Here is a 20,371-nt window from a genome sequence, read left to right on the forward strand (position 1 = left end):
CATGTTTGAAGTATTAATGAGAACTTATATACATAACTACATACATACATTCCCCTACCTTCTCCTAACAAACTGCTTTAGGTACCTCACAACCACTACTAATGAGAATTTGAATTCACAGAATTCCCAAGAGATTTATGCTAGTATTTATACTAGAAATCGTCTCTTTATCCCCATATGTTCTCTTTGTCAAAGCATGGTAATTCTTTGACCAGGTATATACCAATAGTGCGGTATTTTATGAATATGGAATACCTATAGCTATTACAATAATAATAAGAGCAACTTACATTATCTGAATACTTTGAATGCGCTAAGCCTTTTATATATGTTGCCTCATCATCCTCACGAGGATCCTATGAGGTGGCATTATTGTTAGCATCAGTTTTACAGAAGAGGAAGCAGGTTCAGAGTTTAAGTGCCTAACCCCAGGGCACACAGCCGGAGGAGGCAGAGCTAGGGTTCCAACCCAGGCGGTCAGAAGGCGGTCAGACTCCACTGCTGTTCACAGTTAATGCTGCTTTGCTACAATGTATCAGTGTTCAAAAAGTCCTAAAACAGCCTCCCACAACTGTACCTAAGGAATCCCTCTGGGGAGTGTGCCTGTGCCCACTTTTGCATCTTTCTATCCGTCCTTTCTCTCCCTTCTCTCCCATCCGCTCCCCACCCCCCCAGGTACTTAACTCCCTCCATGTGCCAGGCACTGTGCATTATACCACCAGGGCTTAATAGAAATACACGTGCTTCCCTAGTGCTCCATGTAGAGATACAGTCATTAACTAATAGTATTTGTAAATGTATAATCATAAATCATGAATAGTTTTATGTAAGGAAGAACAAGACGCCATGAGAATAAGTAACATGAGGGCTTCCCTGGTGGCGCAGTGGTTGAGAGTCCACCTGCCGATGCAGGGGACACGGGTTCGTGCCCCGGTCCGGGAAGATCCCACATGCCGCGGAGCGGCTGGGCCCCTGAGCCATGGCCGCTGAGCCTGCGCGTCCGGAGCCTGTGCTCCGCAACGGGAGAGGCCACAGCAGTGAGAGGCCCGCGTACCTCAAAAAAAAAAAAAAAGTAACATGAGACTTTGATCCATGTTTTGTGGGCCTAGAGAAAGTTTCCCCAAGAAAGTCAAGGAGCAGATGGGGAGGAAAAGAGCATTCCAGCTCCAGCACCCAGCAAGTTTAGAAACCCTGAAGTGGGAATGCATATACCTACAAGAGAAGATGAAAGCATCGCAAGCCCTGAGAGCAAGAGGAAGAAGGGTGCACACGTGGCAGGAAAGGAGGAAGCGGGCAGATGCAGCGCTGTGCAGGCCATACGAGGGGCTTTTGGCTTTTCCCCCCAGAGCAACAGAGGTACCAAAGGATGTGACCAAACAGAGGAGCGAGATGATTTAGAATGTTAAAATCAGAATGACTAAAATAATGGCCCAAGGAATCTAAGCTGAACAGAGAGGGACGCCAAGCCAGGGCCAGTGGATTGGTATAAAGCAAAAAGAGACAAAGAAACTCAAGAAACATAGTTGCAGTGGAAACCTGAAAGCTGAAATGACAGCAAAGTGTGATCTGAGAGGAGGACGCTATAATGAGTGGGCTGGAGGTGGACTGGGTTAGCAAGGTCTAGGATGCCAGATATGGAATGAAGAAAGGCGGCGACCTCTCGGGCCCGGAAGCAGAGAGGACAGACAAGTGGGTTATCCACACAGATGCTGAAGCTGGTGAGGCAGCAAAAGCCTGCAGGGAAAAGCTTCACACTACAGCTGAACAGCATGAGCCCTGAGGAAGCAGAGGCTCTTACATGGGTGTGATGGACCAGAGGTCTGAAGGGTAACACGAAGCAAGACGGAGTTCACATTTACTGACCACCAGGAAGGGCTGTGGGGAGTTTGCAGGGGAGAGGCCAGATTACACTTCGGGCAAAGAAGGTGAACGTGGTCCAAGAAGTAAAATAAGAGTGTTTGTGCCAGGGCCAGGCACAGAGCAGATACTCAATGAGTATTTGTTGAATGGGTGAATAAGTGAAGATAGATGAATCTGTGAATTCTGGTGACCTAGCAGGAAATGTAAAAGGGATGAGAAGAGTGGAAGAGCTGGGTTAGGGCAAGAAGGCACTGAACAATATGGGGACGAAGGTGCAGAGCACAGATGCTCGGGGGCTTTTGGGGGTGGGGGGCAACATCTGCTGAAATGCAGGATGAGAGGCACAGCAAAATTAACTCCAATAGGTTCGCTGAAGAGAGTGGGCACTTCAAAATGAATCAGATGCCCCTAAAATAAGAATTTAAATATTTTGGTTTTTTTAGTCCCCATTTGAATGCATATGACATATGACAGTGTTGATTACAACTCTCTATTCTGTTTATTGAAAATAAGATATACGTGATTCTTGAGGTAACCTAATGGTAACAGGTGCCACTGAATTCAGCAGAATGTTAGACTTAGGGACTGTCAGGCATTACTACTACCTTTTATTCCGGACTTTCTAAAGAACCCAAACATGGGCAGAAGTCACAGATAACAGCACTGAAGAAACCACAGAGGCCACAGTTCAACTTTCGGAGCCACTAGATTTCTTGACGTTTTATATACAGTTGGATTTCTCCAATATTCGACAATGCCAGATGAAATCAGCAAATGACACTTTTGATAATTAATGTGCTCCATGGGTGAAGAATTTACAACGTGTTTTTACTGTCCCTCAAAATATGCTTCACATTCCCTTAGGACGCTTAATAATGCTTAACAATGCATGTGGCTCGCAAGTACCCACACAGTTGAGGCTGACATGCAGGGGAGCTAAGTTCACACTGACTGGCTGTATTCCTTCACTGGTAGCTGCCTTTAGGTTTCCAGTAACATTATGCTGTGGTAACAAATCTTCAACTGAAGATCAATTTTAAAAGAGTGGAAACACAACAATGTGAAGGAAATGCTTCTTTTTCAAGCCATCTCAATTTTCCTTTTTTTTTTTTAAAAAAACAGCACAGAGGGCTTGGGTAGATAAATCCTAAAATAAGCACTCATCACTCCAAAGTGGAGCTTGAAAAATCAGACATCAGTAAAATGTGGGTGCATTTTCAAAGCAAAGCAAATGTCCCCCTACTGGTAGGACTCTCATCATCTGAGTGACTGAGGGTGGAAAAAGGCTTTGAAAGGGCCAGTGTTTATCTCACTGCCAACTCTCCTTAGGTGATTTCTTGGTAACACAGCATCAAAACTAAAAGGTAAAAATCTGAATTAAGCACTGAAAACTATTTTTTCCGGAGACTGTTACTTGATTAATGTCTCCTATAACTTGCTTATCTTAGCAACAAACAGGTTGCACCAGAATCAAGTAAAATATAAACTTAATAGTTTCCCAGGTCCACATAAACTCCACGGCTCCTATTCTATGCCCGTAAGAAAGAAGGACAGAAATAATCTAGATAGCATCACACTTTCTGTCTCCGGCGAAGAAGATGGGACAATTATCATTTTGCACTTTTCTGCATCTGGGTAACTCAGGAAAAGAAATACGAAAAGAGGAGGAATGACAAGACTTTCCCTTGAACTTCGAGCTCTGGTAAGTTCTCTCCTGAAAAACAATTGTTTCTGCGCTGCTGGGAAGTCAAGGTAACAGGATACAGTACATGACAGGAGGGCTGTATACATTGCCTATAGGCTTTGGAAAGAAATTTCCTGAGTTAAAATTATGTATTTGGTTATTCCACATGGAGAAAACCTTAATTCACCTTTATTACAGAAAACAGCAGTCCTCTCGCTAGCATGAAGTCGCCAACAGGGAAGAGAGCATTTAGGGCTCAAGCCCTTCCTCTAAGGTCAAAGGAACAATTTGAATAAATCAGCTTCAGACTGTTTCCTTAAGTGTTCAACAAGGAAACCAAAAACTTAGTGGCATTTTAACTGGAAATGTTAATGCTCATTTGCATTGCTAAAAAAAAATCAAATAGCTACCTAGAAGTAAAAAAGTGACATTTCATTAATTAGAGATACATTTTGTGGGGAAAACATATTTCAATATAACCCCTGAAAAATGGTTACAAAGAAAATATTGACCAATGACAGTTATTTGACCTTATCAAAAGTATATGATTAGCCAAAGGAGTAAAGTAAAAGTGTGGGATTTAACGTCTGGCAACCCAAGGATACCAAGAGGGAACTCATAAGTATCTCTCTCTCTCTCTCTCTCTCTCTCTCTCTCACACACACACACACACACACACACACACACACACACACAGGATTATTCTGGTCTGGCCATAATAAATGAGGCTCAACATTTGTGTCCTGCCTTTAGAGGCGACCAAAACACTTGTGGGGGAATAAGTTACTCCACACAGGTGAGAGTACAGAGCCCTGGAAAGACTATGAAACTCGCCCTACGTCACAGTTAATAAACAGAAGAAACCGAACCCACGTCACCTGATGCTGGCTCAAAGCCCTTCACACCCACCCTCGCTGCCTCTTCGTTAATTCACTAAAGAGGGTGGACGTCAGAGGAAGGGACACAGGAGCACTGACGCAGAGCTCGGGCCACGCCGCACACGAGAACTATCTGCTGTGTAGGATAAGTGCCGCTGTGCAGATTTCTCTAGGAAAACATGTTTCACTGAAAACATCCAGGAAGGCACAGCCAAGGAGAACATAAACTGCACATAAAGATCAGCAGGAAGCCATCTGGCTCCCACGATTTCACCTTCAGCCATATCCTGGATGACTGCCTCTATCATCAATAACTTGGTTTCTCAAACTGCACAGCAGGAGGTAACAGAATAAGGGCCAGACACCCCAAGAACCATTACAAGCAAACTAAACATCATCTGTTACAGATCTGCCACAAAGATTCCAAAAGCACTTCCCAGTGTGGCAGTGGTTACACAGTTTAGACACAAGTATAAAAACACACCTACTTTGAAAACCAGCATCTACAGACTCCCGCACTCAACTGTGTGGTTCATTTTGGAGTATGCCAAGGTTTTATTTCTTCTCCACTGCAGTTAATTTTTTCATCTGATTTTAACTTTTGAAAACACAGATGTGGTCCTTTTGTTGAATAAAAAGAAAAAATCAACCTGAAATTCAGAGACACAGATATTTCCTGAAGTTCCAGGATAACATAATCATGTACTATTTTTTCAAAACTTTTCAAAAGTAAGAAACTAACCAAAAAGACAACCAGAAGTGTACTATTGTAAGAACTACTCTACGAACTACTGATGAATATAGGGGTTTTGTTTTGTTTTGTTTTGCCATAACCATTGCATGTGGTTACTTCCTGGAGGCTTCAGTTTTCTTTCAGACTTTCTTTAGCTGTTGTCTAGTGACCCCATCTGGCAAAATTATAGAGGAAGTTATATTGGCCCAAGCTTCTGGCAAGTCAAACTTTTTTTATTTTATGTAAGAAGGAAATAAGAAAGTAGAAGTTCAGGGTGAAAGAATTTTAAGGATTTTTAGCTTCATCCTTCTGTAATACATAGGATAAGAGGAAAACCATGTAATTAAGAAAAGGTCATGCCATTCTAACTGAAGGAATTCATGTTGCTGCCTTTTCCTTGTTATTCTTGAAGATGCTTGTTTAATATTCTGATCTTCTATTAAAAGTTGTATTTAAACTCTGAGATTTCTGCTTGCTTGTTTAATACAAAGATGAAGTAATTAATTCAAAAGTGTATCCAGCATAACTGGATGAATAAGATTTTGAATAGTACAGAGCTGTTTAAATTTTTAAGTAAAGAGTTATTAAAAACAGAGAAATGTCAGTTTAAACCATGAAAATCAGCCTTGAGATGATAGGCTTTAGTTGTCTCTCATTCTTACTATCAACATTCAGAGCTTGATTTTACTAAACGGGGTAAAAATTACAAGCAGAAACTGAAGGAGCGCTTTTAAAACACTGAGAGTTTCATTTTAATTCACCATCTGACTTATTCCGCACTTGTGAAGGTGGCTACAAGATTCACACAGTTTCAGCTCTTCTTTTGAACATTCACTGTCTGAGACATTTGAATTTTTAGACATGCTGTTATTTGAACATATTTGGGTAATTTCCATTAATAAGTGGATTGAAATGCAGAATAATATTGGGTCGCCATTACCGCAGACTGTATCATTCCTTTAACTTGAAGCCCATTTCATACATCTCTCTAAGATCAAAAGGAGGAGAAGTCTAAACATGGAGATTTCTGCTATGGCCGGGTACAGCCATTTAACTTCTTCTTTCAACAAGCCAGAGATGGCAGAACTCTCTTTGAAGTGGCAGCCCTGTTGGCCTTTGAAGTCCCTTGTCAATTGCAGAAAGGCTCTGGTGGGGTTTGTTTTGTAGCCAGCTGTCACCGTGAAGGCAGACATGACGTATTTCCAGCAGTCTCACTTCAGGGTCTGTCAAGTGACTGATTTCATAACCAGTCACCATAACAAAGGAGATTCAAACTCACTGACATGAGAGCAAGAGTCCACAGTGAAACTTACTAGGTTCCTCTTGACAGAGCCTGATTTAAATACTCAAGTGATTACACAATGGCAAAGAGATGACGGCTGTGAAGTTAACTGTCACATCTCCTCGGATCCTTGAATATTAAAAATGTACTTTCCATATGTTTATCAATAAAATGTTTCATAACAACAGTATCTTCAATCTTTGCACTGATGAGAAATGATGACTTCTGCAGAAATCAGTAAGCTGCTTTAAAAGCACAGTTTACATTGCTAACTTACAACTAGACTTTCTTATATAAGACAATGATTCTCTATAGTTCTGAGACAAATGTTTGCATTTGTAATGCTTTTAGACTGCTCAGCTACTCAAGTCAAAAATCCCCACCACTCCTGACACAGAAATCAGTTTAAGACTTAAAAGGATAAGTAAAGAAAAACAATTTAACATGTGTTAAGAAACTTCCATAAGCTATAAATACAGCCCATGATAGCACTATATAAAAGGAAACAATCTTAATAATATTACAAATCTATTTTTAAGTGGGGAGAGATGACACCAATCTTGAAAAATCAAATGTTAAATTTACCAATGATGATCAGAAGTAGTGACTCCACTGGAAGGAAAACAGGGCAGGAACAAAAAGATTTTCATACTAATCTGACCGTAGTTTATGTCTGTTATGTAGAACGTTTTGAGCTTTCAGGTGTTTTTATGAACATGGCTTGCTGCTATCAGAGCAGAAGACCAGATGTACACAAGACGTTTAGCTCCCAGGGGCTCTCAGGCCAGCCTCAGTGTGGTTAGTGCTGCACGTTCGTCCCAGGAAACACAAGTCCTCTACTTCCCACTGAAGAATAGGTCACAGGAATCCCAATGATTCCTAAATTTTACTTTTCCATTCTGGCTACCATGCTTTAAACTCAAGCAACAAAAAAAAGGGTAAATTACGCTCAAATAATGATATCTATTCTAAGTCTTTAAATCTACAATTCTGAAATCTTTTGAGTTTTTCTGATCAGATGACAAAGCGCTTCATTAAATCCCATGGAAAGGAACGGCAGCAAAGAATAAAAACATGTATCAATTTAAAAAAATGTTTGGTAAGGTCTATAAAAATCATAAACTTACCATGAAACTTTAAATTGTTTAGTAAATAAAGTGATGCTGCTGCTATTAGGGGTATAGACACTCAGGTAGTCAGAATTAAATTTCATTCATTCACTCATGCACTCAAAAAATATTCATTGACTGCCACTATGTATCAGACGTGACGGTAGGTATCAAAGATACAACAGTAAACAAGACACAGCCTGGCCCTCACGGAGCTTTCATTCTACTAGAGAAGACAGAGAGTCTCTTCAGTGACAGTAAATAAGTCATAACAACACAGTAAAACAAACAGTACAGGATGCTGCTGCAAAACATGGGGGAGACACGTAACTCAGACTTGGAAGGTCAGAGAGGAATGTATGGAAGGAGAAGTGGGATTTATGCAGACAAGAGAAAAGGGCAAAGATGAAGACACTGCTTCATACAGAGGGAAATGTAGTTTCATAAATGCAAACCAGTCTGCACCCTTCTGAAAAAGGACCCAGTGAGCACTGGTGCTCTTTTTCTATCCAAGAAATATTAAATACATCCAAGACTTTACTATCGAAATGATTAAACAAGACTACTGAGAAAGCGTTATCGTGGAGACTGGCAGCTAACAGGTAATCAGTAAAGGCAGTACCTCGAGCAGTCGTTGTATTAAGAGAAAGATGCTATGTACGCGTCCTGTGGGCCACATCTTCTGGTAATAAGCCAGGCACGTATTTATGGACTCATCAAAAGCTTACTTTGCAGAAATATACAGAGTAAACAGGTACTCTCTCAGTTTATGTGCATTTGAGGGTAACTGGAAGAGGCGTGTATGCTGTGAATGGCAAACACAAAGCTAAAGTGAAGAAAAAAAGCCAGCCATACCTCATCTCCCGACTTTATATTCTGAGCCCAGAGCACTCTTCTGAGCTAAACGTGTATATCCAACTGCCTACTTGACATCATGAGAAACAGGACACAGGCACCTCCAATTTAACATGTACAAAGCTGACCCCCTACCTTAAACTCCCCCTCCTCCAGCTTCCGCAGAGTTGAATAAACACCACCACCCTCCTCTTACACTGTCATGGCGGAAAAGGTGGGCATCGGCCCCCCCACATCCTCCTCCCTAACCTTCCCCACGCAGACCAGCAGCAGACCCTGCTCGTCCCACCTCCAAGCAGCCAACACCCTCCCCCGCCCTTGCATCGTGCCGTATCTTCCTGACAGGTACGGCCCTCCTACCCGTGCTCTCTCTCTATTTATTCTTCAGATAACTGCCAGAATAGGCTCTCAAAACCTAAAATGGATTTTCATCACTCTTCTGTTTGAAACGATTTACACCACAATCTGGTTTCTTCCTACCTCTCCAGTTTCACGTCAGACCATCTGTTCTCACTTGTTTATTTACCCACTCGCCTACCTACGCGCTCAGCCACCAGCTCGCTTCTACTCACTCCTCTCCACTAACCGGTTTTCCTTTGGTTCTCTGATTGCGCCTCGCTCTTCCATCAGGGGGTCCACACACCGTGGTTCCCCCGGAGGTAAACCTCTGGCCATTCTTAATCTCACTAAGTCCTGTATACTTTTCCACGTCTCAGTTTAAGCATCAATGCCTTTGTGATGCCTTCCCTGACCATTCATTCTAAATAAGGTCCTCTTGTTATACTCTTTCATAAAACACTATACAGGACTATGATTTGTTTGTGGCACAACTTTAAAGAATATGTTTAAATCTGTGATCACCGATCTCCCTAACATATAAATGCCGTTAGGAGAAGGGACCATTTTGTCTGGCTCACAAAAATAGTCACAGCTTCTAGAACACAGCAGCCTCTCAATAAAATTAATTAAATGAACAATGGAATAAATGAAATAGGTGATATCTCTGTGGCCATTAAACTCTTAACAATGCTGGGGTGGCACATACTCCTGGGGGACAGACATCTCCTTCTCACTTGTATAACTATTCTACTCCTTTTTCTGACACTAACTCCAATGCTCATGCTATAAATTTAAGTGTGTAGTTATATGAATATGGGGAAACACACATGACTATGACATCTCATATTTCCCCATTATTTCTTAAAGGAAAAATTACTTTTGACTACCATGTAGACCATGGATGTTTTCCCAAAAACAAAAGTGAAAAAAGGACCAAGGACAAGCAAAAAAGTGCATGTACCTGTATATTTCATTTCTACAACTCTGACAGGCTCAGGAGAAAAAAACTGAGTAGTAGCTGCTAAGTACATGTGTGTCTATGTATTTATCCATCCATCTAACACATCAGAGAATCCAGCTGTCTGATACACTGACCACTGGACAGATTAATTAAATAAATATAAAAACTCAGTCCTGCCGGGGCTCTAGCCACAGTTGAGGTATTCAGCTGGAACGTGTGGCTGGGCTGTCATCTCACTCACATCTTATAAGACATGCCCAGTGTCTCCAGGTCCTCCTGGACAGCGCTCCTATAGACTTCGGAGGCTTCAGTAACCATCAAGCACTTGTAACGAAAAATGTATATCCACAGAATTTATGTCAAAAGTGAAAAAGTAACCTCTGTTTAGAATTCAAATCCTTTTAATAGGGAATGGGATTTGGATACCATATGTGAGCACCAAGAGTGTACACTGCTACTGAAAAAAATCTGTTTTCTAGGTACTTTCAGTACACAGGAAGTGTGTGTGTGTACATCTATGTGTTTAAGGGGAAAAAAAAGTCATGAAAATTCAAACAGATATTTCCAATTGTAATTTAAGGTTATGAGGATCAAACACAAATTTTTAAAATCCTAAATATTTTGTATCTTCTTATTTCTAGGAATAAGGTATAAGCATAATGTTCTAAAATCCATATTTTGCTTCAGATAGTGCTAAAAAAGTATTCTTTTCTTTCCCTTTCTCCTTCCTAAAGAAACCCACAGAATACACGACTTTGTAAAACTGAAAAATATTTAGCATTAGGATAGGAGTTCACAGTACACATTTCTAGTCCTTTACTAAAGCTACCCATACTCTCTTCATGAGGAAAACCTAAAAGTAAACTGGAAAATAATGCACAGACTACGATCCTGCACTGACCTAAGACACACTCAGAGAACGAACAACCCAATGAGCAAAACCATGCCCACCTGAGCAACCTGTTAGCTGGCTGTGGCATCCTCAGCTGATGTAGATACTACAAAATTCTAGGCCAGGCAAGGGGAGAGGACAAGGATTTCCTCAATTCACAGGAATTCAAACTTCATATATATGTAACCGGGAACTTTTAACAATAAGCATGTCATCACTGGTACCGAATCAACCAGGTAGGGTCTATAGATAGTAAGTTTCTCTGGAGCCTAGCCAGGTTGGACCAGTCCTCCCCTTGGAGCTATCGAGGGCAGTGGTGGTAGCAAGAGAAGTATCAGTAGTAGCTAATGTTGACTGACTACTCTCTTTACACATACAACAACCTCTCTTCATGCGGTAGATATACCAGATTATGCTAGCACATTTATAGCACTATATACCAGTACCAAGTTTCTTTGACAGCTCAAGAACTGACACAGAAATAACTCACCCAAGATCACAATTTGTAAGTGATGGAACCATAATTCCAACGAAGGCTTCCAACTTGAGAACCCACTTTTCTAGCCACCAGGTACTATAGTTTCCCTAAAGTTCTGCAGTGGCCTTCTGAACTAGAGTCACCGTATAAAATCTCTGTACCTAACATATCACTTCTGCCTTTCTTGGACTTGATTCTCCTAACTGAGGATGCTAATTTCAGCTTTGTAGGATAAGAGTGTTTTCTCAGATGGGATGAAAAAGCCTGAGGGAAAAACTGGTTTGAGGCTAAGAAATAAAGAGTTCTGAATTTGGATGGTTTCAGGTTGAGATTTCAATGAAATACTGGAGTAAAGATACAAAGTAGATATGAAGTAGACTTAGCTTGGATCTCAGAAGAGAGAACTGGGCTGAAAGTACAAACCTGACGTGGTCGCAATTCTACTTCTCCTACTAATACAGCTAACATTCTTCAGCACAATTTCTTAGTTCTTACCCTGAACAAGTTTCTTGCTAGGGCATTCTCATCTCAGAAAATAGAACCACCACCTCTCAGGCGTCCTGTCAGAAATCGGAGGATCACTTTTGCTTCTTTTTCACCCTTACCCATACATGCAATTCATCAAATCTTTTTAGCTCTGTTTCCATTCTAAACCTGCTCACTCTTCTCCACCTCCACTGCCAGTATATGAGGTTCTCAGCCTCATCTGCCCGCCCGCCCCTAGACCAGAGTCTTCCACAACGACTGTGTTTGTATACCTCTTAAAGAGTTTATATAACTAGGATCTTAACTTGATATATGATTTTTTGGCATCATAAGTTAAAGAGTTGGTATCGCATCATAAGTTAAAGGGTTGGTAGGCATCAAGGGAATTTAAATCAACATAATAAAGGCCATATATGGCAAACCCACAGCCAGCATTGTTCTCCATGGTGGAAACCTGAAAGCATTTCCACTAAGATCAGGAACAAGACAAGGTTGCCCACTCTCACCACTATTGCCCAACATAGTTTTGGAAGTTTCAGCCACAGTAGTCAGAGAAGAAGAAGAAAAGGAATCCAAATCAGAAAAGAAGAAGTAAAACTGTCACTGTTTGCAGGTGACATGATACTATACATAGAGGATCCTAAAGATACTACCAGAAAACTACTAGAGCTAATCAATGAATTTGGTAAAGTAGCAGGATACAAAATTAATGCACAGATATCTGTTGCATTCCTATACACTAATGATTAAAAATCTGAAAGAGAAGTTAAGGAAACACTCCCATTTACCATTGCAACAAAAAGAATAAAACAACTAGGAATACGGGCTTCCCTGGTGGTGCAGTGGTTGAGAGTCCGCCTGCCGATGCAGGGGACACGGGTTTGTGCCCCGGTCCGGGAAGATCCCACATGCCGCAGAGAGGCTGGGCCCGTGAGCCATGGCCGCTGAGCCTGCGCGTCCGGAGCCTGTGCTCCGCAACGGGAGAGGCCACAACAGTGAGAGGCCTGCGTACTGCAAAAAAAAAAAAACAAAAAAAAAACCCACCTAGGAATAAACCTACCTAAGGAGACAAAAGACCTGTATGCAGAAAACTATAAGACACTGATGAAAGAAATTAAAGGTGATACAAACAGATGGAGAGATATACCATGTTCTTGGACTGGAAGAATCAACATTGTGAAAATGACTATACTACCCAAAGCAATCTACAGATTCAGTGCAATCCCTATCAAACTACCAATGGCATTTTTCACAGAAGTAGAACAAAAGAATTTCACAATTTGTATGGAAACACAAAAGACCCCGAAAAGCCAAAGCAATCTTGAGAAAGAAAAACAGAGCTGGAGGAATCAGGCTCCTGGACTTCAGACTATGCTACAAAGCTACAGTAATCAAGACAGTACGGTACTGGCACAAAAACAGAAATGTAGATCAACGGAACAGGATAGAAAGCCCGTGCACATATGGTCACCTTATCTTTGATGAAGGAGGCCAGAATATAAAGTGGAGAAAAGACAGTCTCTTCAATAAGTGGTGCTGGGAAAACTGTACAGCTCTGTGTAAGAGAATGAAATTAGAACACTCCCTAACACCATACACAAAAATAAACTCAAAATGGATTAAAGACCTAAACGTAAGGCCAGACACTATAAAACTCTCAGAGGAAAACAGAGGCAGAACACTCTGTGACATAAATCACAGCAAGATCCTTTTTGACTCACCTCCTAGAGAAATGGAAATAAAAACAAAAATAAACAAATGGGACCTAATGAAACTTAGAAGCTTTTGCACAGCAAAGGAGACCATAAACAAGATGAAAAGACAACCCTCAGAATGGGAGAAAATATTTGCAAATGAAGCAACTGACAAAGGATTAATCTCCAAAATATACAAGCAGCTCATGCAGCTCAATATCAAAAAAACAAACAACCCAATGCAAAAATGGGCAGAAGACCTAAATAGACATTTCTCCAAAGAAGACATACAGATGGCCAAGAAGCACATGAAAAGCTGCTCAACATCACTAATTATTAGAGAAATGCAAATCAAAACTACAATGAGGTATCACCTCACACCAGTTAGAATGGGCATCATCAGAAAATCTACAAACAACAAATGCTGGAGAGGGTGTGGAGAAAAGGGAACCCTCCTGCACTGTTGGTGGGAATGTAAAATGATCCAGCCACTATGGAGAACAGTATGGAGGTTCTTTAAAAAACTAAAAACAGAATTACCATATGATCCAGCAATCCCACTACTGGGCATATACCCTGAGAAAACCATAATTCAAAAAGACACATGCACCCTAATGTTCACCGCAGCACTATTTACAATAACCAGGTCATGGAAGCAACCTGAATGCCCATCGACAGACGAATGAATAAAGAAGTTGTGGCACATATATACAATGGAACATTACTCAGCCATAAAAAGGAACGAAATTGAGTCATTTGTTGAGACGTGGACGGATCTAGAGACTGTCATACAGAGTGCAGTAAGTCAGAAAGAGAAAAACAAATATTGTATATTAACGCATGTATGTGGAACCTAGAAAAATGGTACAGATGAACCAGTTTGCAGGGCAGAAGTTGAGACACAGATGTAGAGAACAAACATATGGACACCAAGGTGGGAAAGCAGTGGGGGGGTGGGGATGGTGGTGTGCTGAATTGGGCGATTGGGATTGACATGTATACACTGATGTGTATAAAACTGATGACTAATAAGAACCTGCAGTATAAAAAGCAAACAAACAAACAAACAAAACAACTAATACTAAACTTTCTTTGGGTTATTTGTATGGAAATATGTTAATATAAATGTTTCAGACATTATATGAAATTCCTAAAAATCTTATATGTTCTGGTATAATGTTATAAGTCATAAATTCTAGTTATTACTTTAAAATGTATATCTCAGAAATAACTAAATTTCCTTGTCAATTGCATTATTATGAACTTTCATCAAATCTTTAACCGTGGTCATTTTTAAGGCTTTTGTCATTTACAGACAGTTCTGGGTGTACTCTGATGCTTTTGCAAATACGTTCCTATAAAAGGGTTTCATCTTCAGGGAATTCATGGAAAAGACTGACAAGTACAGGTTTCTGGTAACTGACTATACTGCTGAACTGAATGAATAAGCATTTTCAGAACTCTAATGGAAAACTGATGAACTCATAAAAGTGCTAACAAAAGATCAAGATAAAAAAAATTAATTACATGGGACTGAGTGAACTGATGAGGATGATTATAATTTTTGTGACTTTCTGTTTGAATTAAAAAAAAAAATCCCACAAGGACTCAGAGGCAAAAAATATACAAATCAATTTTCTCTGCAAAGTAAAGGAGCTGTTACAGTGGAGGATTCCTGCACTGAATGTCAATATTACGACATAGTATGAGTGTGTTTCGTGTTTGGTAATTGCAATCATTGTTGCTTTTGTTGTGGTCACCCATTTACAATGCTTGGTGTCAGTCTATTTATCTCTTGTAAAAATAAAATACAGTGTGCGTGTGTGTGTGTGAAAAAAGAAAAAAAAGAAAGTACAAGAAAAATAAATAAAATAAAAATAGCCTATTGGGCTTCCCTGGTGGCGCAGTGGTTGAGAGTCCGCCTGCCGACGCAGGGGGACACGGGTTCGTGCCCCGGTCCGGGAAGATCCCACATGCCGTGGAGCGGCTGCGCCCGTGAGCCATGGCCACTGAGCCTGCGCGTCCGGAGCCTGTGCTCCGCAACGGGAGAGGCCACAGCAGTGAGAAGCTCGCGTACCGCAAAAAAAAAAAAAAAAAAGCCTACTAATATCAATCAATCTGCCCCAGAAAGCAAATTATGAACAGTTCACACAATAGCTTAAAAAAGAACATGTAACAGCAGTCTATATACCATGACATGATTTATTATTAATTGCCAAAATTTCTACATGGTCTCTGGTATGTAAGACTTGTCACTAAACAATGATCCCAAAGCAGAAAAAAATCTTTACGGAAAGACAAAATGGGGAACATTTTGAAAATAGAGGGAAGAATGTAAAAAAGATAAAATCAAGATACAAAAAAATCCTTCCTTACCCTGGAACAATGGTTGACACTACCCCTCCTCTGAGGCTCTCCACTACCCAAGCTCTGTTTAACTGTACATTAATAAATATTCAAATAGAAAGTGGACCGAGACATTTATCTAAGAATAGGGCACTGAAAGAAACTCATTCTGGAAAGATCAATTTTCCTTCAGCTTTGCTAATAAATGTCAGTTTGTCTTTCTACACTTGACACTAAAGAAGCCAGACCCTTGTATCTAAGTTATGAGGGGACTCCCTGCAGTACACACCATGACACGTCTGCTTTGAAAGGTACCCTTCTTCCTTGCTATGGCGCTACCCTAGCTCACAAGAGCTCTGGTGGTCTGATCAAAGGGCTCCCCAAAAGATTCATGTCACCCTCTCACTGAACACTTTTTACCAATGGTTTGGCACTTATGTTTCTCCAACAAAGAGATGGAAACAACACTGGAAAAGAGACACTCTTATAATGGGAACTGAGATTAGAGCCTTCACTTGTTAAAACTATTTCTTCCATTCAGACCTCCCACCTTTATTCTTCCTAATAAAAAGTTTAAAGCAAGGGTAGAGAATCTAAAAAGACATATAAAAACATAGAAAACAAACAGAAACAGCAGAATTCTTTAACAAGTCACCTCCGGGTTGAGATGCTGATCTGGGACTCCGAGGTGTCATGACATCCATGTCCTTCATACCTGTTACCAACCTCAACTTGTTATAACTTTAATGGCTCTTGTGAACAAGACAGGCTACAAAATAAATAAACGTTTTGATATTTAAATCAACGTCTTTGACTCAGAAGTGTTTGTGTTTTCCCATTCAATTTAAAAGCAGGGTTGTGCTCAGTCTGGTGACAGACAGGCAAGTTAAATTTCATCTCATCAGATGTGCCAGCATATACAACATCAATATATACAAGTCAGCCCCAAATACGTAACGCACAGATGACTGCATTAACATGAATCAATTCTTAATACGGCTATGTTTTGATTCTTATTTAACTCTAAATACTTACACTCGGTGAAGTGCTTTGAAACCCTGCAAACATACATTATGTACTGTTCACCTAAGCCATACTGGCTGGGCTTCACCCTCCTTTAACCAGCAGCACTGCCGTAACTGTAAAAAATCGCAGACCTGTTTTTCAGCACTGGTCCTGGCTGACTCCTCCTGTGCCAGCACCATCTCTCGCTCTGCAGTTATCTGTACACTTTCTCTTAGTGCTTCTTCCAGCTCTTCAATCCTGTCATCCTTCTTACGGAGACTGTCCTGGAAAACGACGGAAGACCAGGTGAAGGAGACTAATTAACTCAAGGAGAGCCCATTTATCAAGGAAGGGCTATGTGCTTATAAAATGTTCTTCCCTTCAGAAGTACATCTAGGCCAAAAAGATATGGACACAAAGGAAAGAATAAAACAGGGGAAGAAAGACGTAAAGAGGTTGAAGAAGTAAGTATATTGTTAAGAGCAAAGGGTCAAGTTAGTTAAGCAAGAGAAACCTGTGATGGACTTCCTCCGCAACACACCGAAGAAAACTGTTAGTGTTAGGCAGATGGGCAGCAGGGGCCTGATTATCTAAAAATGCAAAGCCGTTTCTGAGCTACTCTCTAAACTGGGCTTATAGCCAGCTTTGATGAAGCCTAAGTCACAAGACTCAAGAGCTAAACATTCTCTCCCTGCAAAGTTAAGCCCAGATGAAAAAGTAAACAGCATGATCAGTCAGATTATATGCTACATATAGACAATTGTTGGCAAATTCATTTTTTAAAAAAGAAATGCAAAAGGAGATTTTTCCTCATGAATTCAAGAGAGTAAAGTTTTCTCTCAATCTCATATAAGAAAACTAAAAATAACTGGTGATAAGTAACTGGTCTGGCTAAGGATGAGTAATTTGGTTAGACAACCAAAACCCACTAGGCCTAATATTCTACACAAGTCTAAGAAGTAACTTTTGGGGAGGTAAATATGGATTTCTACCAGAAAGACAAACAAAATCCTACAGGACTTTAAAATCATGTAAGATAGACGATCTTAAAAGAAGAAGAATAAATGAAACAGTTTTCAAGTAGTATGAAGAACTGGATCCATCAGATTATTCTAAGCATTTCTTCTTTAAATAGAACCAGAAGACTAAGAATAAAGTGCTGCCTTTTATTAACAGATGAAACAAAGAACAAGGTTTGTCCATTCATTCTCCAACTTGCTGAACACTCACATCAGCAAAAGATACCAAAGGATTTTGTTTTTTATCTATGCAACTCTTATTTGATCTTATTGTAGTTCAGTTTTCATAAGTACAAAGTACAAGAAAGTCCTTTTTTGACAACTCTGTCTTCAGAAATCTAGAACTGAAATCTAGAACTGAAACCTCTCGAACTGAAATCTCTAAGTCAGATTTTTCTCCCAACTTTGATGGAATGGCATCTATTATTTAACATCCTTCCTAATAAAAAGTTGTTATATCTTTTGCTCTCTCCCATTTTTCTCAATTAAAAAAAAAGATTTACGAAAAAGAATATTCACATTTTGATGATGTATGTTCATTTTTTTTTTAAAGTATTCATTCTTCTCGGAGATAATGTTATAAAATACTCTGATTTAGTCCCTAAGTAAGGTTCTGTTTTATGCAGGGCAGTTTAGCTACATCAAAAAAATGCTCTTTGTTGAAATCTAAAAGCTTCCAGTTTGCTTGCCATTAACAGCGGAGTACAATAAGCGTTTCTACAATGAGGCCAAGCAGAGAGAGACAAGGAATGACTCCCTTGAAAACAAAGTCCAACATAGTTTCTCTTGATTCAAAGAAAATGAAATGTAACAGAAGGATTAAGTGGAAAGGAATGGATGCAATGATCTGTGCAGTCCTGTCAAATCCTCTAATGAATGACTACATCTGTAGTAACATGGGGATTCTGAATTACAGATTCCTGTAAGCAAATAGAAACACAAATGGTTCCCGTTATCAGTTAGCTGTGAATAGCTCAGTGTTATGTTTATGTCCAGCCTATTGCATCCTTCACCCTTAAACTGTCTTCTGGAGATCTCCTGAGAGGCTTCTGGTAACCTAACCTAAAATGAGGGTTATTCCAAATAACTTCCCAGGAACCCAATTTCAAGCAAACAGGTTTACTTGCTCTTCTGCATGGGCCAAAAAACAGCTTTGAGCCTTTATCAATAAAACTTTTTTTTAGAGCGAGGATAATTAGTAATTTGTCATACTGAAAGTTTCCCTGAAACCAGTGTTAAAACCAGAGTTTACAAGATGAGCTGTGTGTGCAACGTCATTTATTTAAAAGTTTTCTGGACCTAATGGCAAAGCCTGGTGCAAAATCTTTCTCCATGACAAAAACGAAAAACAGAAGCCAAGTGAAACCACAAATAAAAAGAAAAGGAGAAGAGACTGTTGAATCATTTTTATGAGATACTGTAAGTCATGTTACATCTCAGTATAAAACTAGGTATGGGACCATCTGCTCTAAGGAACTCATATTAAACCAGGGCAATAACGAGAAAAATGAAGATAGCAGATCAAATACCCCCCCACCATCTTTAACAAAGTCCAACTACTGAAACCATACAGTGAATAAAATTTGGCTCTAGTTTTGTTTTTGGAATCTTAACAGATATCTGCTAAGGCAAACCAAGGAAGTTTCCTTTGTACTGAACAAAACCTTGAATCTATTTCATTTAATAAAATATTGAGCCAATGCCAGAAATAAACAGAACCTTTTAGTTCTACAAATATTGGAGCCCTAACCACACTGCTAGGTCATATTTATAATTATTCTTTCTTGTCCTCACTGTTTCTTCAAGGTTAAATACATTTTTCTGCACTTAGATTATAATATGGGTACTTTTTGGTAACGTTTAGAATACTAGAAAAAAGAAAAGATCTTAAAAAGTTTAGAAAGGGCAAAAATGATCACCCATAAAGAATAAAAAAATGGAAGGCAGTGGAATTTTTAATGGCAACACAGAAAACTAGAAGACAATTGAGGCGATGCCTTTAAAACTCCGAGGGAGAGATGACTTCTGATATAGAATTCTACATCCAAACTATCAATCTAATGTGAGGGTGGAATGCAAAGTCTGAAAAACTTTACCTCACATCACAGACCCTCAGAGAGCTACCAGGTCTGTGCTCTGTCTCAAATGCATGGTGAAGGGAACTGTGGAGGTGACACCCAGCCTGGAGAATAAGTACAGTTTGGAGCAGAGGACAGAAAACTCCAGGAAAGATGTTTCCAAGAAAAAAGTGCATGTAGAGATTACCTGAGGTTAATTAATAAGGGATGATGTATTTTACAACAGTAACAATACTGGGAGGAATGTCATGGTTGGAAAAAGGAATTTGGGAATAAACTGGTGATATGTATACAAATAACTAATAAAACAAACAAACAAACCAATTACCACCACCAGGAAAAACTACAAGTCCAATAAAGGAAAGGAAGTCATAATACACTACGTGCCTTGGTCACAATAATGCAAAACTTGATACAATTATGTTGGAAAGACAGAGAGGGAAGAGTGCGGGGTGACTTGTGTAAAAAAGCCAATTCCTCACCACTCAGGATAAGAACTCAGTACATAACTAATGTCCAAATGAGAAAAATAATCAAATAACGATAAAAAAGTGGAAGTAAACAACAGAAGAAACAACCCAAAGAGGTGAAAGTGGTCATCTCCGAGGGGCAGGAATCAAGGTTAGACAAGAACGAGGCAGATGAGCCGCACAGTACTGCCTTGCTTTGTAT

The 20,371-nt window shown here is 39.9% G+C and overlaps 1 protein-coding gene across 12 annotated transcripts in view; it reads right to left on the reverse strand.

Annotated features, from left to right (window-relative positions):
* ERC1 (ELKS/RAB6-interacting/CAST family member 1) overlaps positions 1-20,371 on the reverse strand; it is a 393,839-nt gene that overhangs the window by 186,317 nt on the left and 187,151 nt on the right. For 8 of the 12 annotated variants that reach the window (XM_033404157.2, XM_004278987.3, XM_033404153.2 and 5 more), the window contains one exon: positions 16,755-16,886. The exons of the other annotated variants lie outside the window; for them this stretch is intronic. In XM_033404157.2, coding sequence (XP_033260048.1) covers positions 16,755-16,886 — 132 coding nt within the window. The remainder of the gene's footprint in view (positions 1-16,754; positions 16,887-20,371) is intronic. 12 annotated transcript variants of the gene reach the window in all.

This window comes from Orcinus orca, chromosome 11, assembly GCF_937001465.1.
Source record: "Orcinus orca chromosome 11, mOrcOrc1.1, whole genome shotgun sequence".
NCBI lineage: Eukaryota > Metazoa > Chordata > Mammalia > Artiodactyla > Delphinidae > Orcinus > Orcinus orca.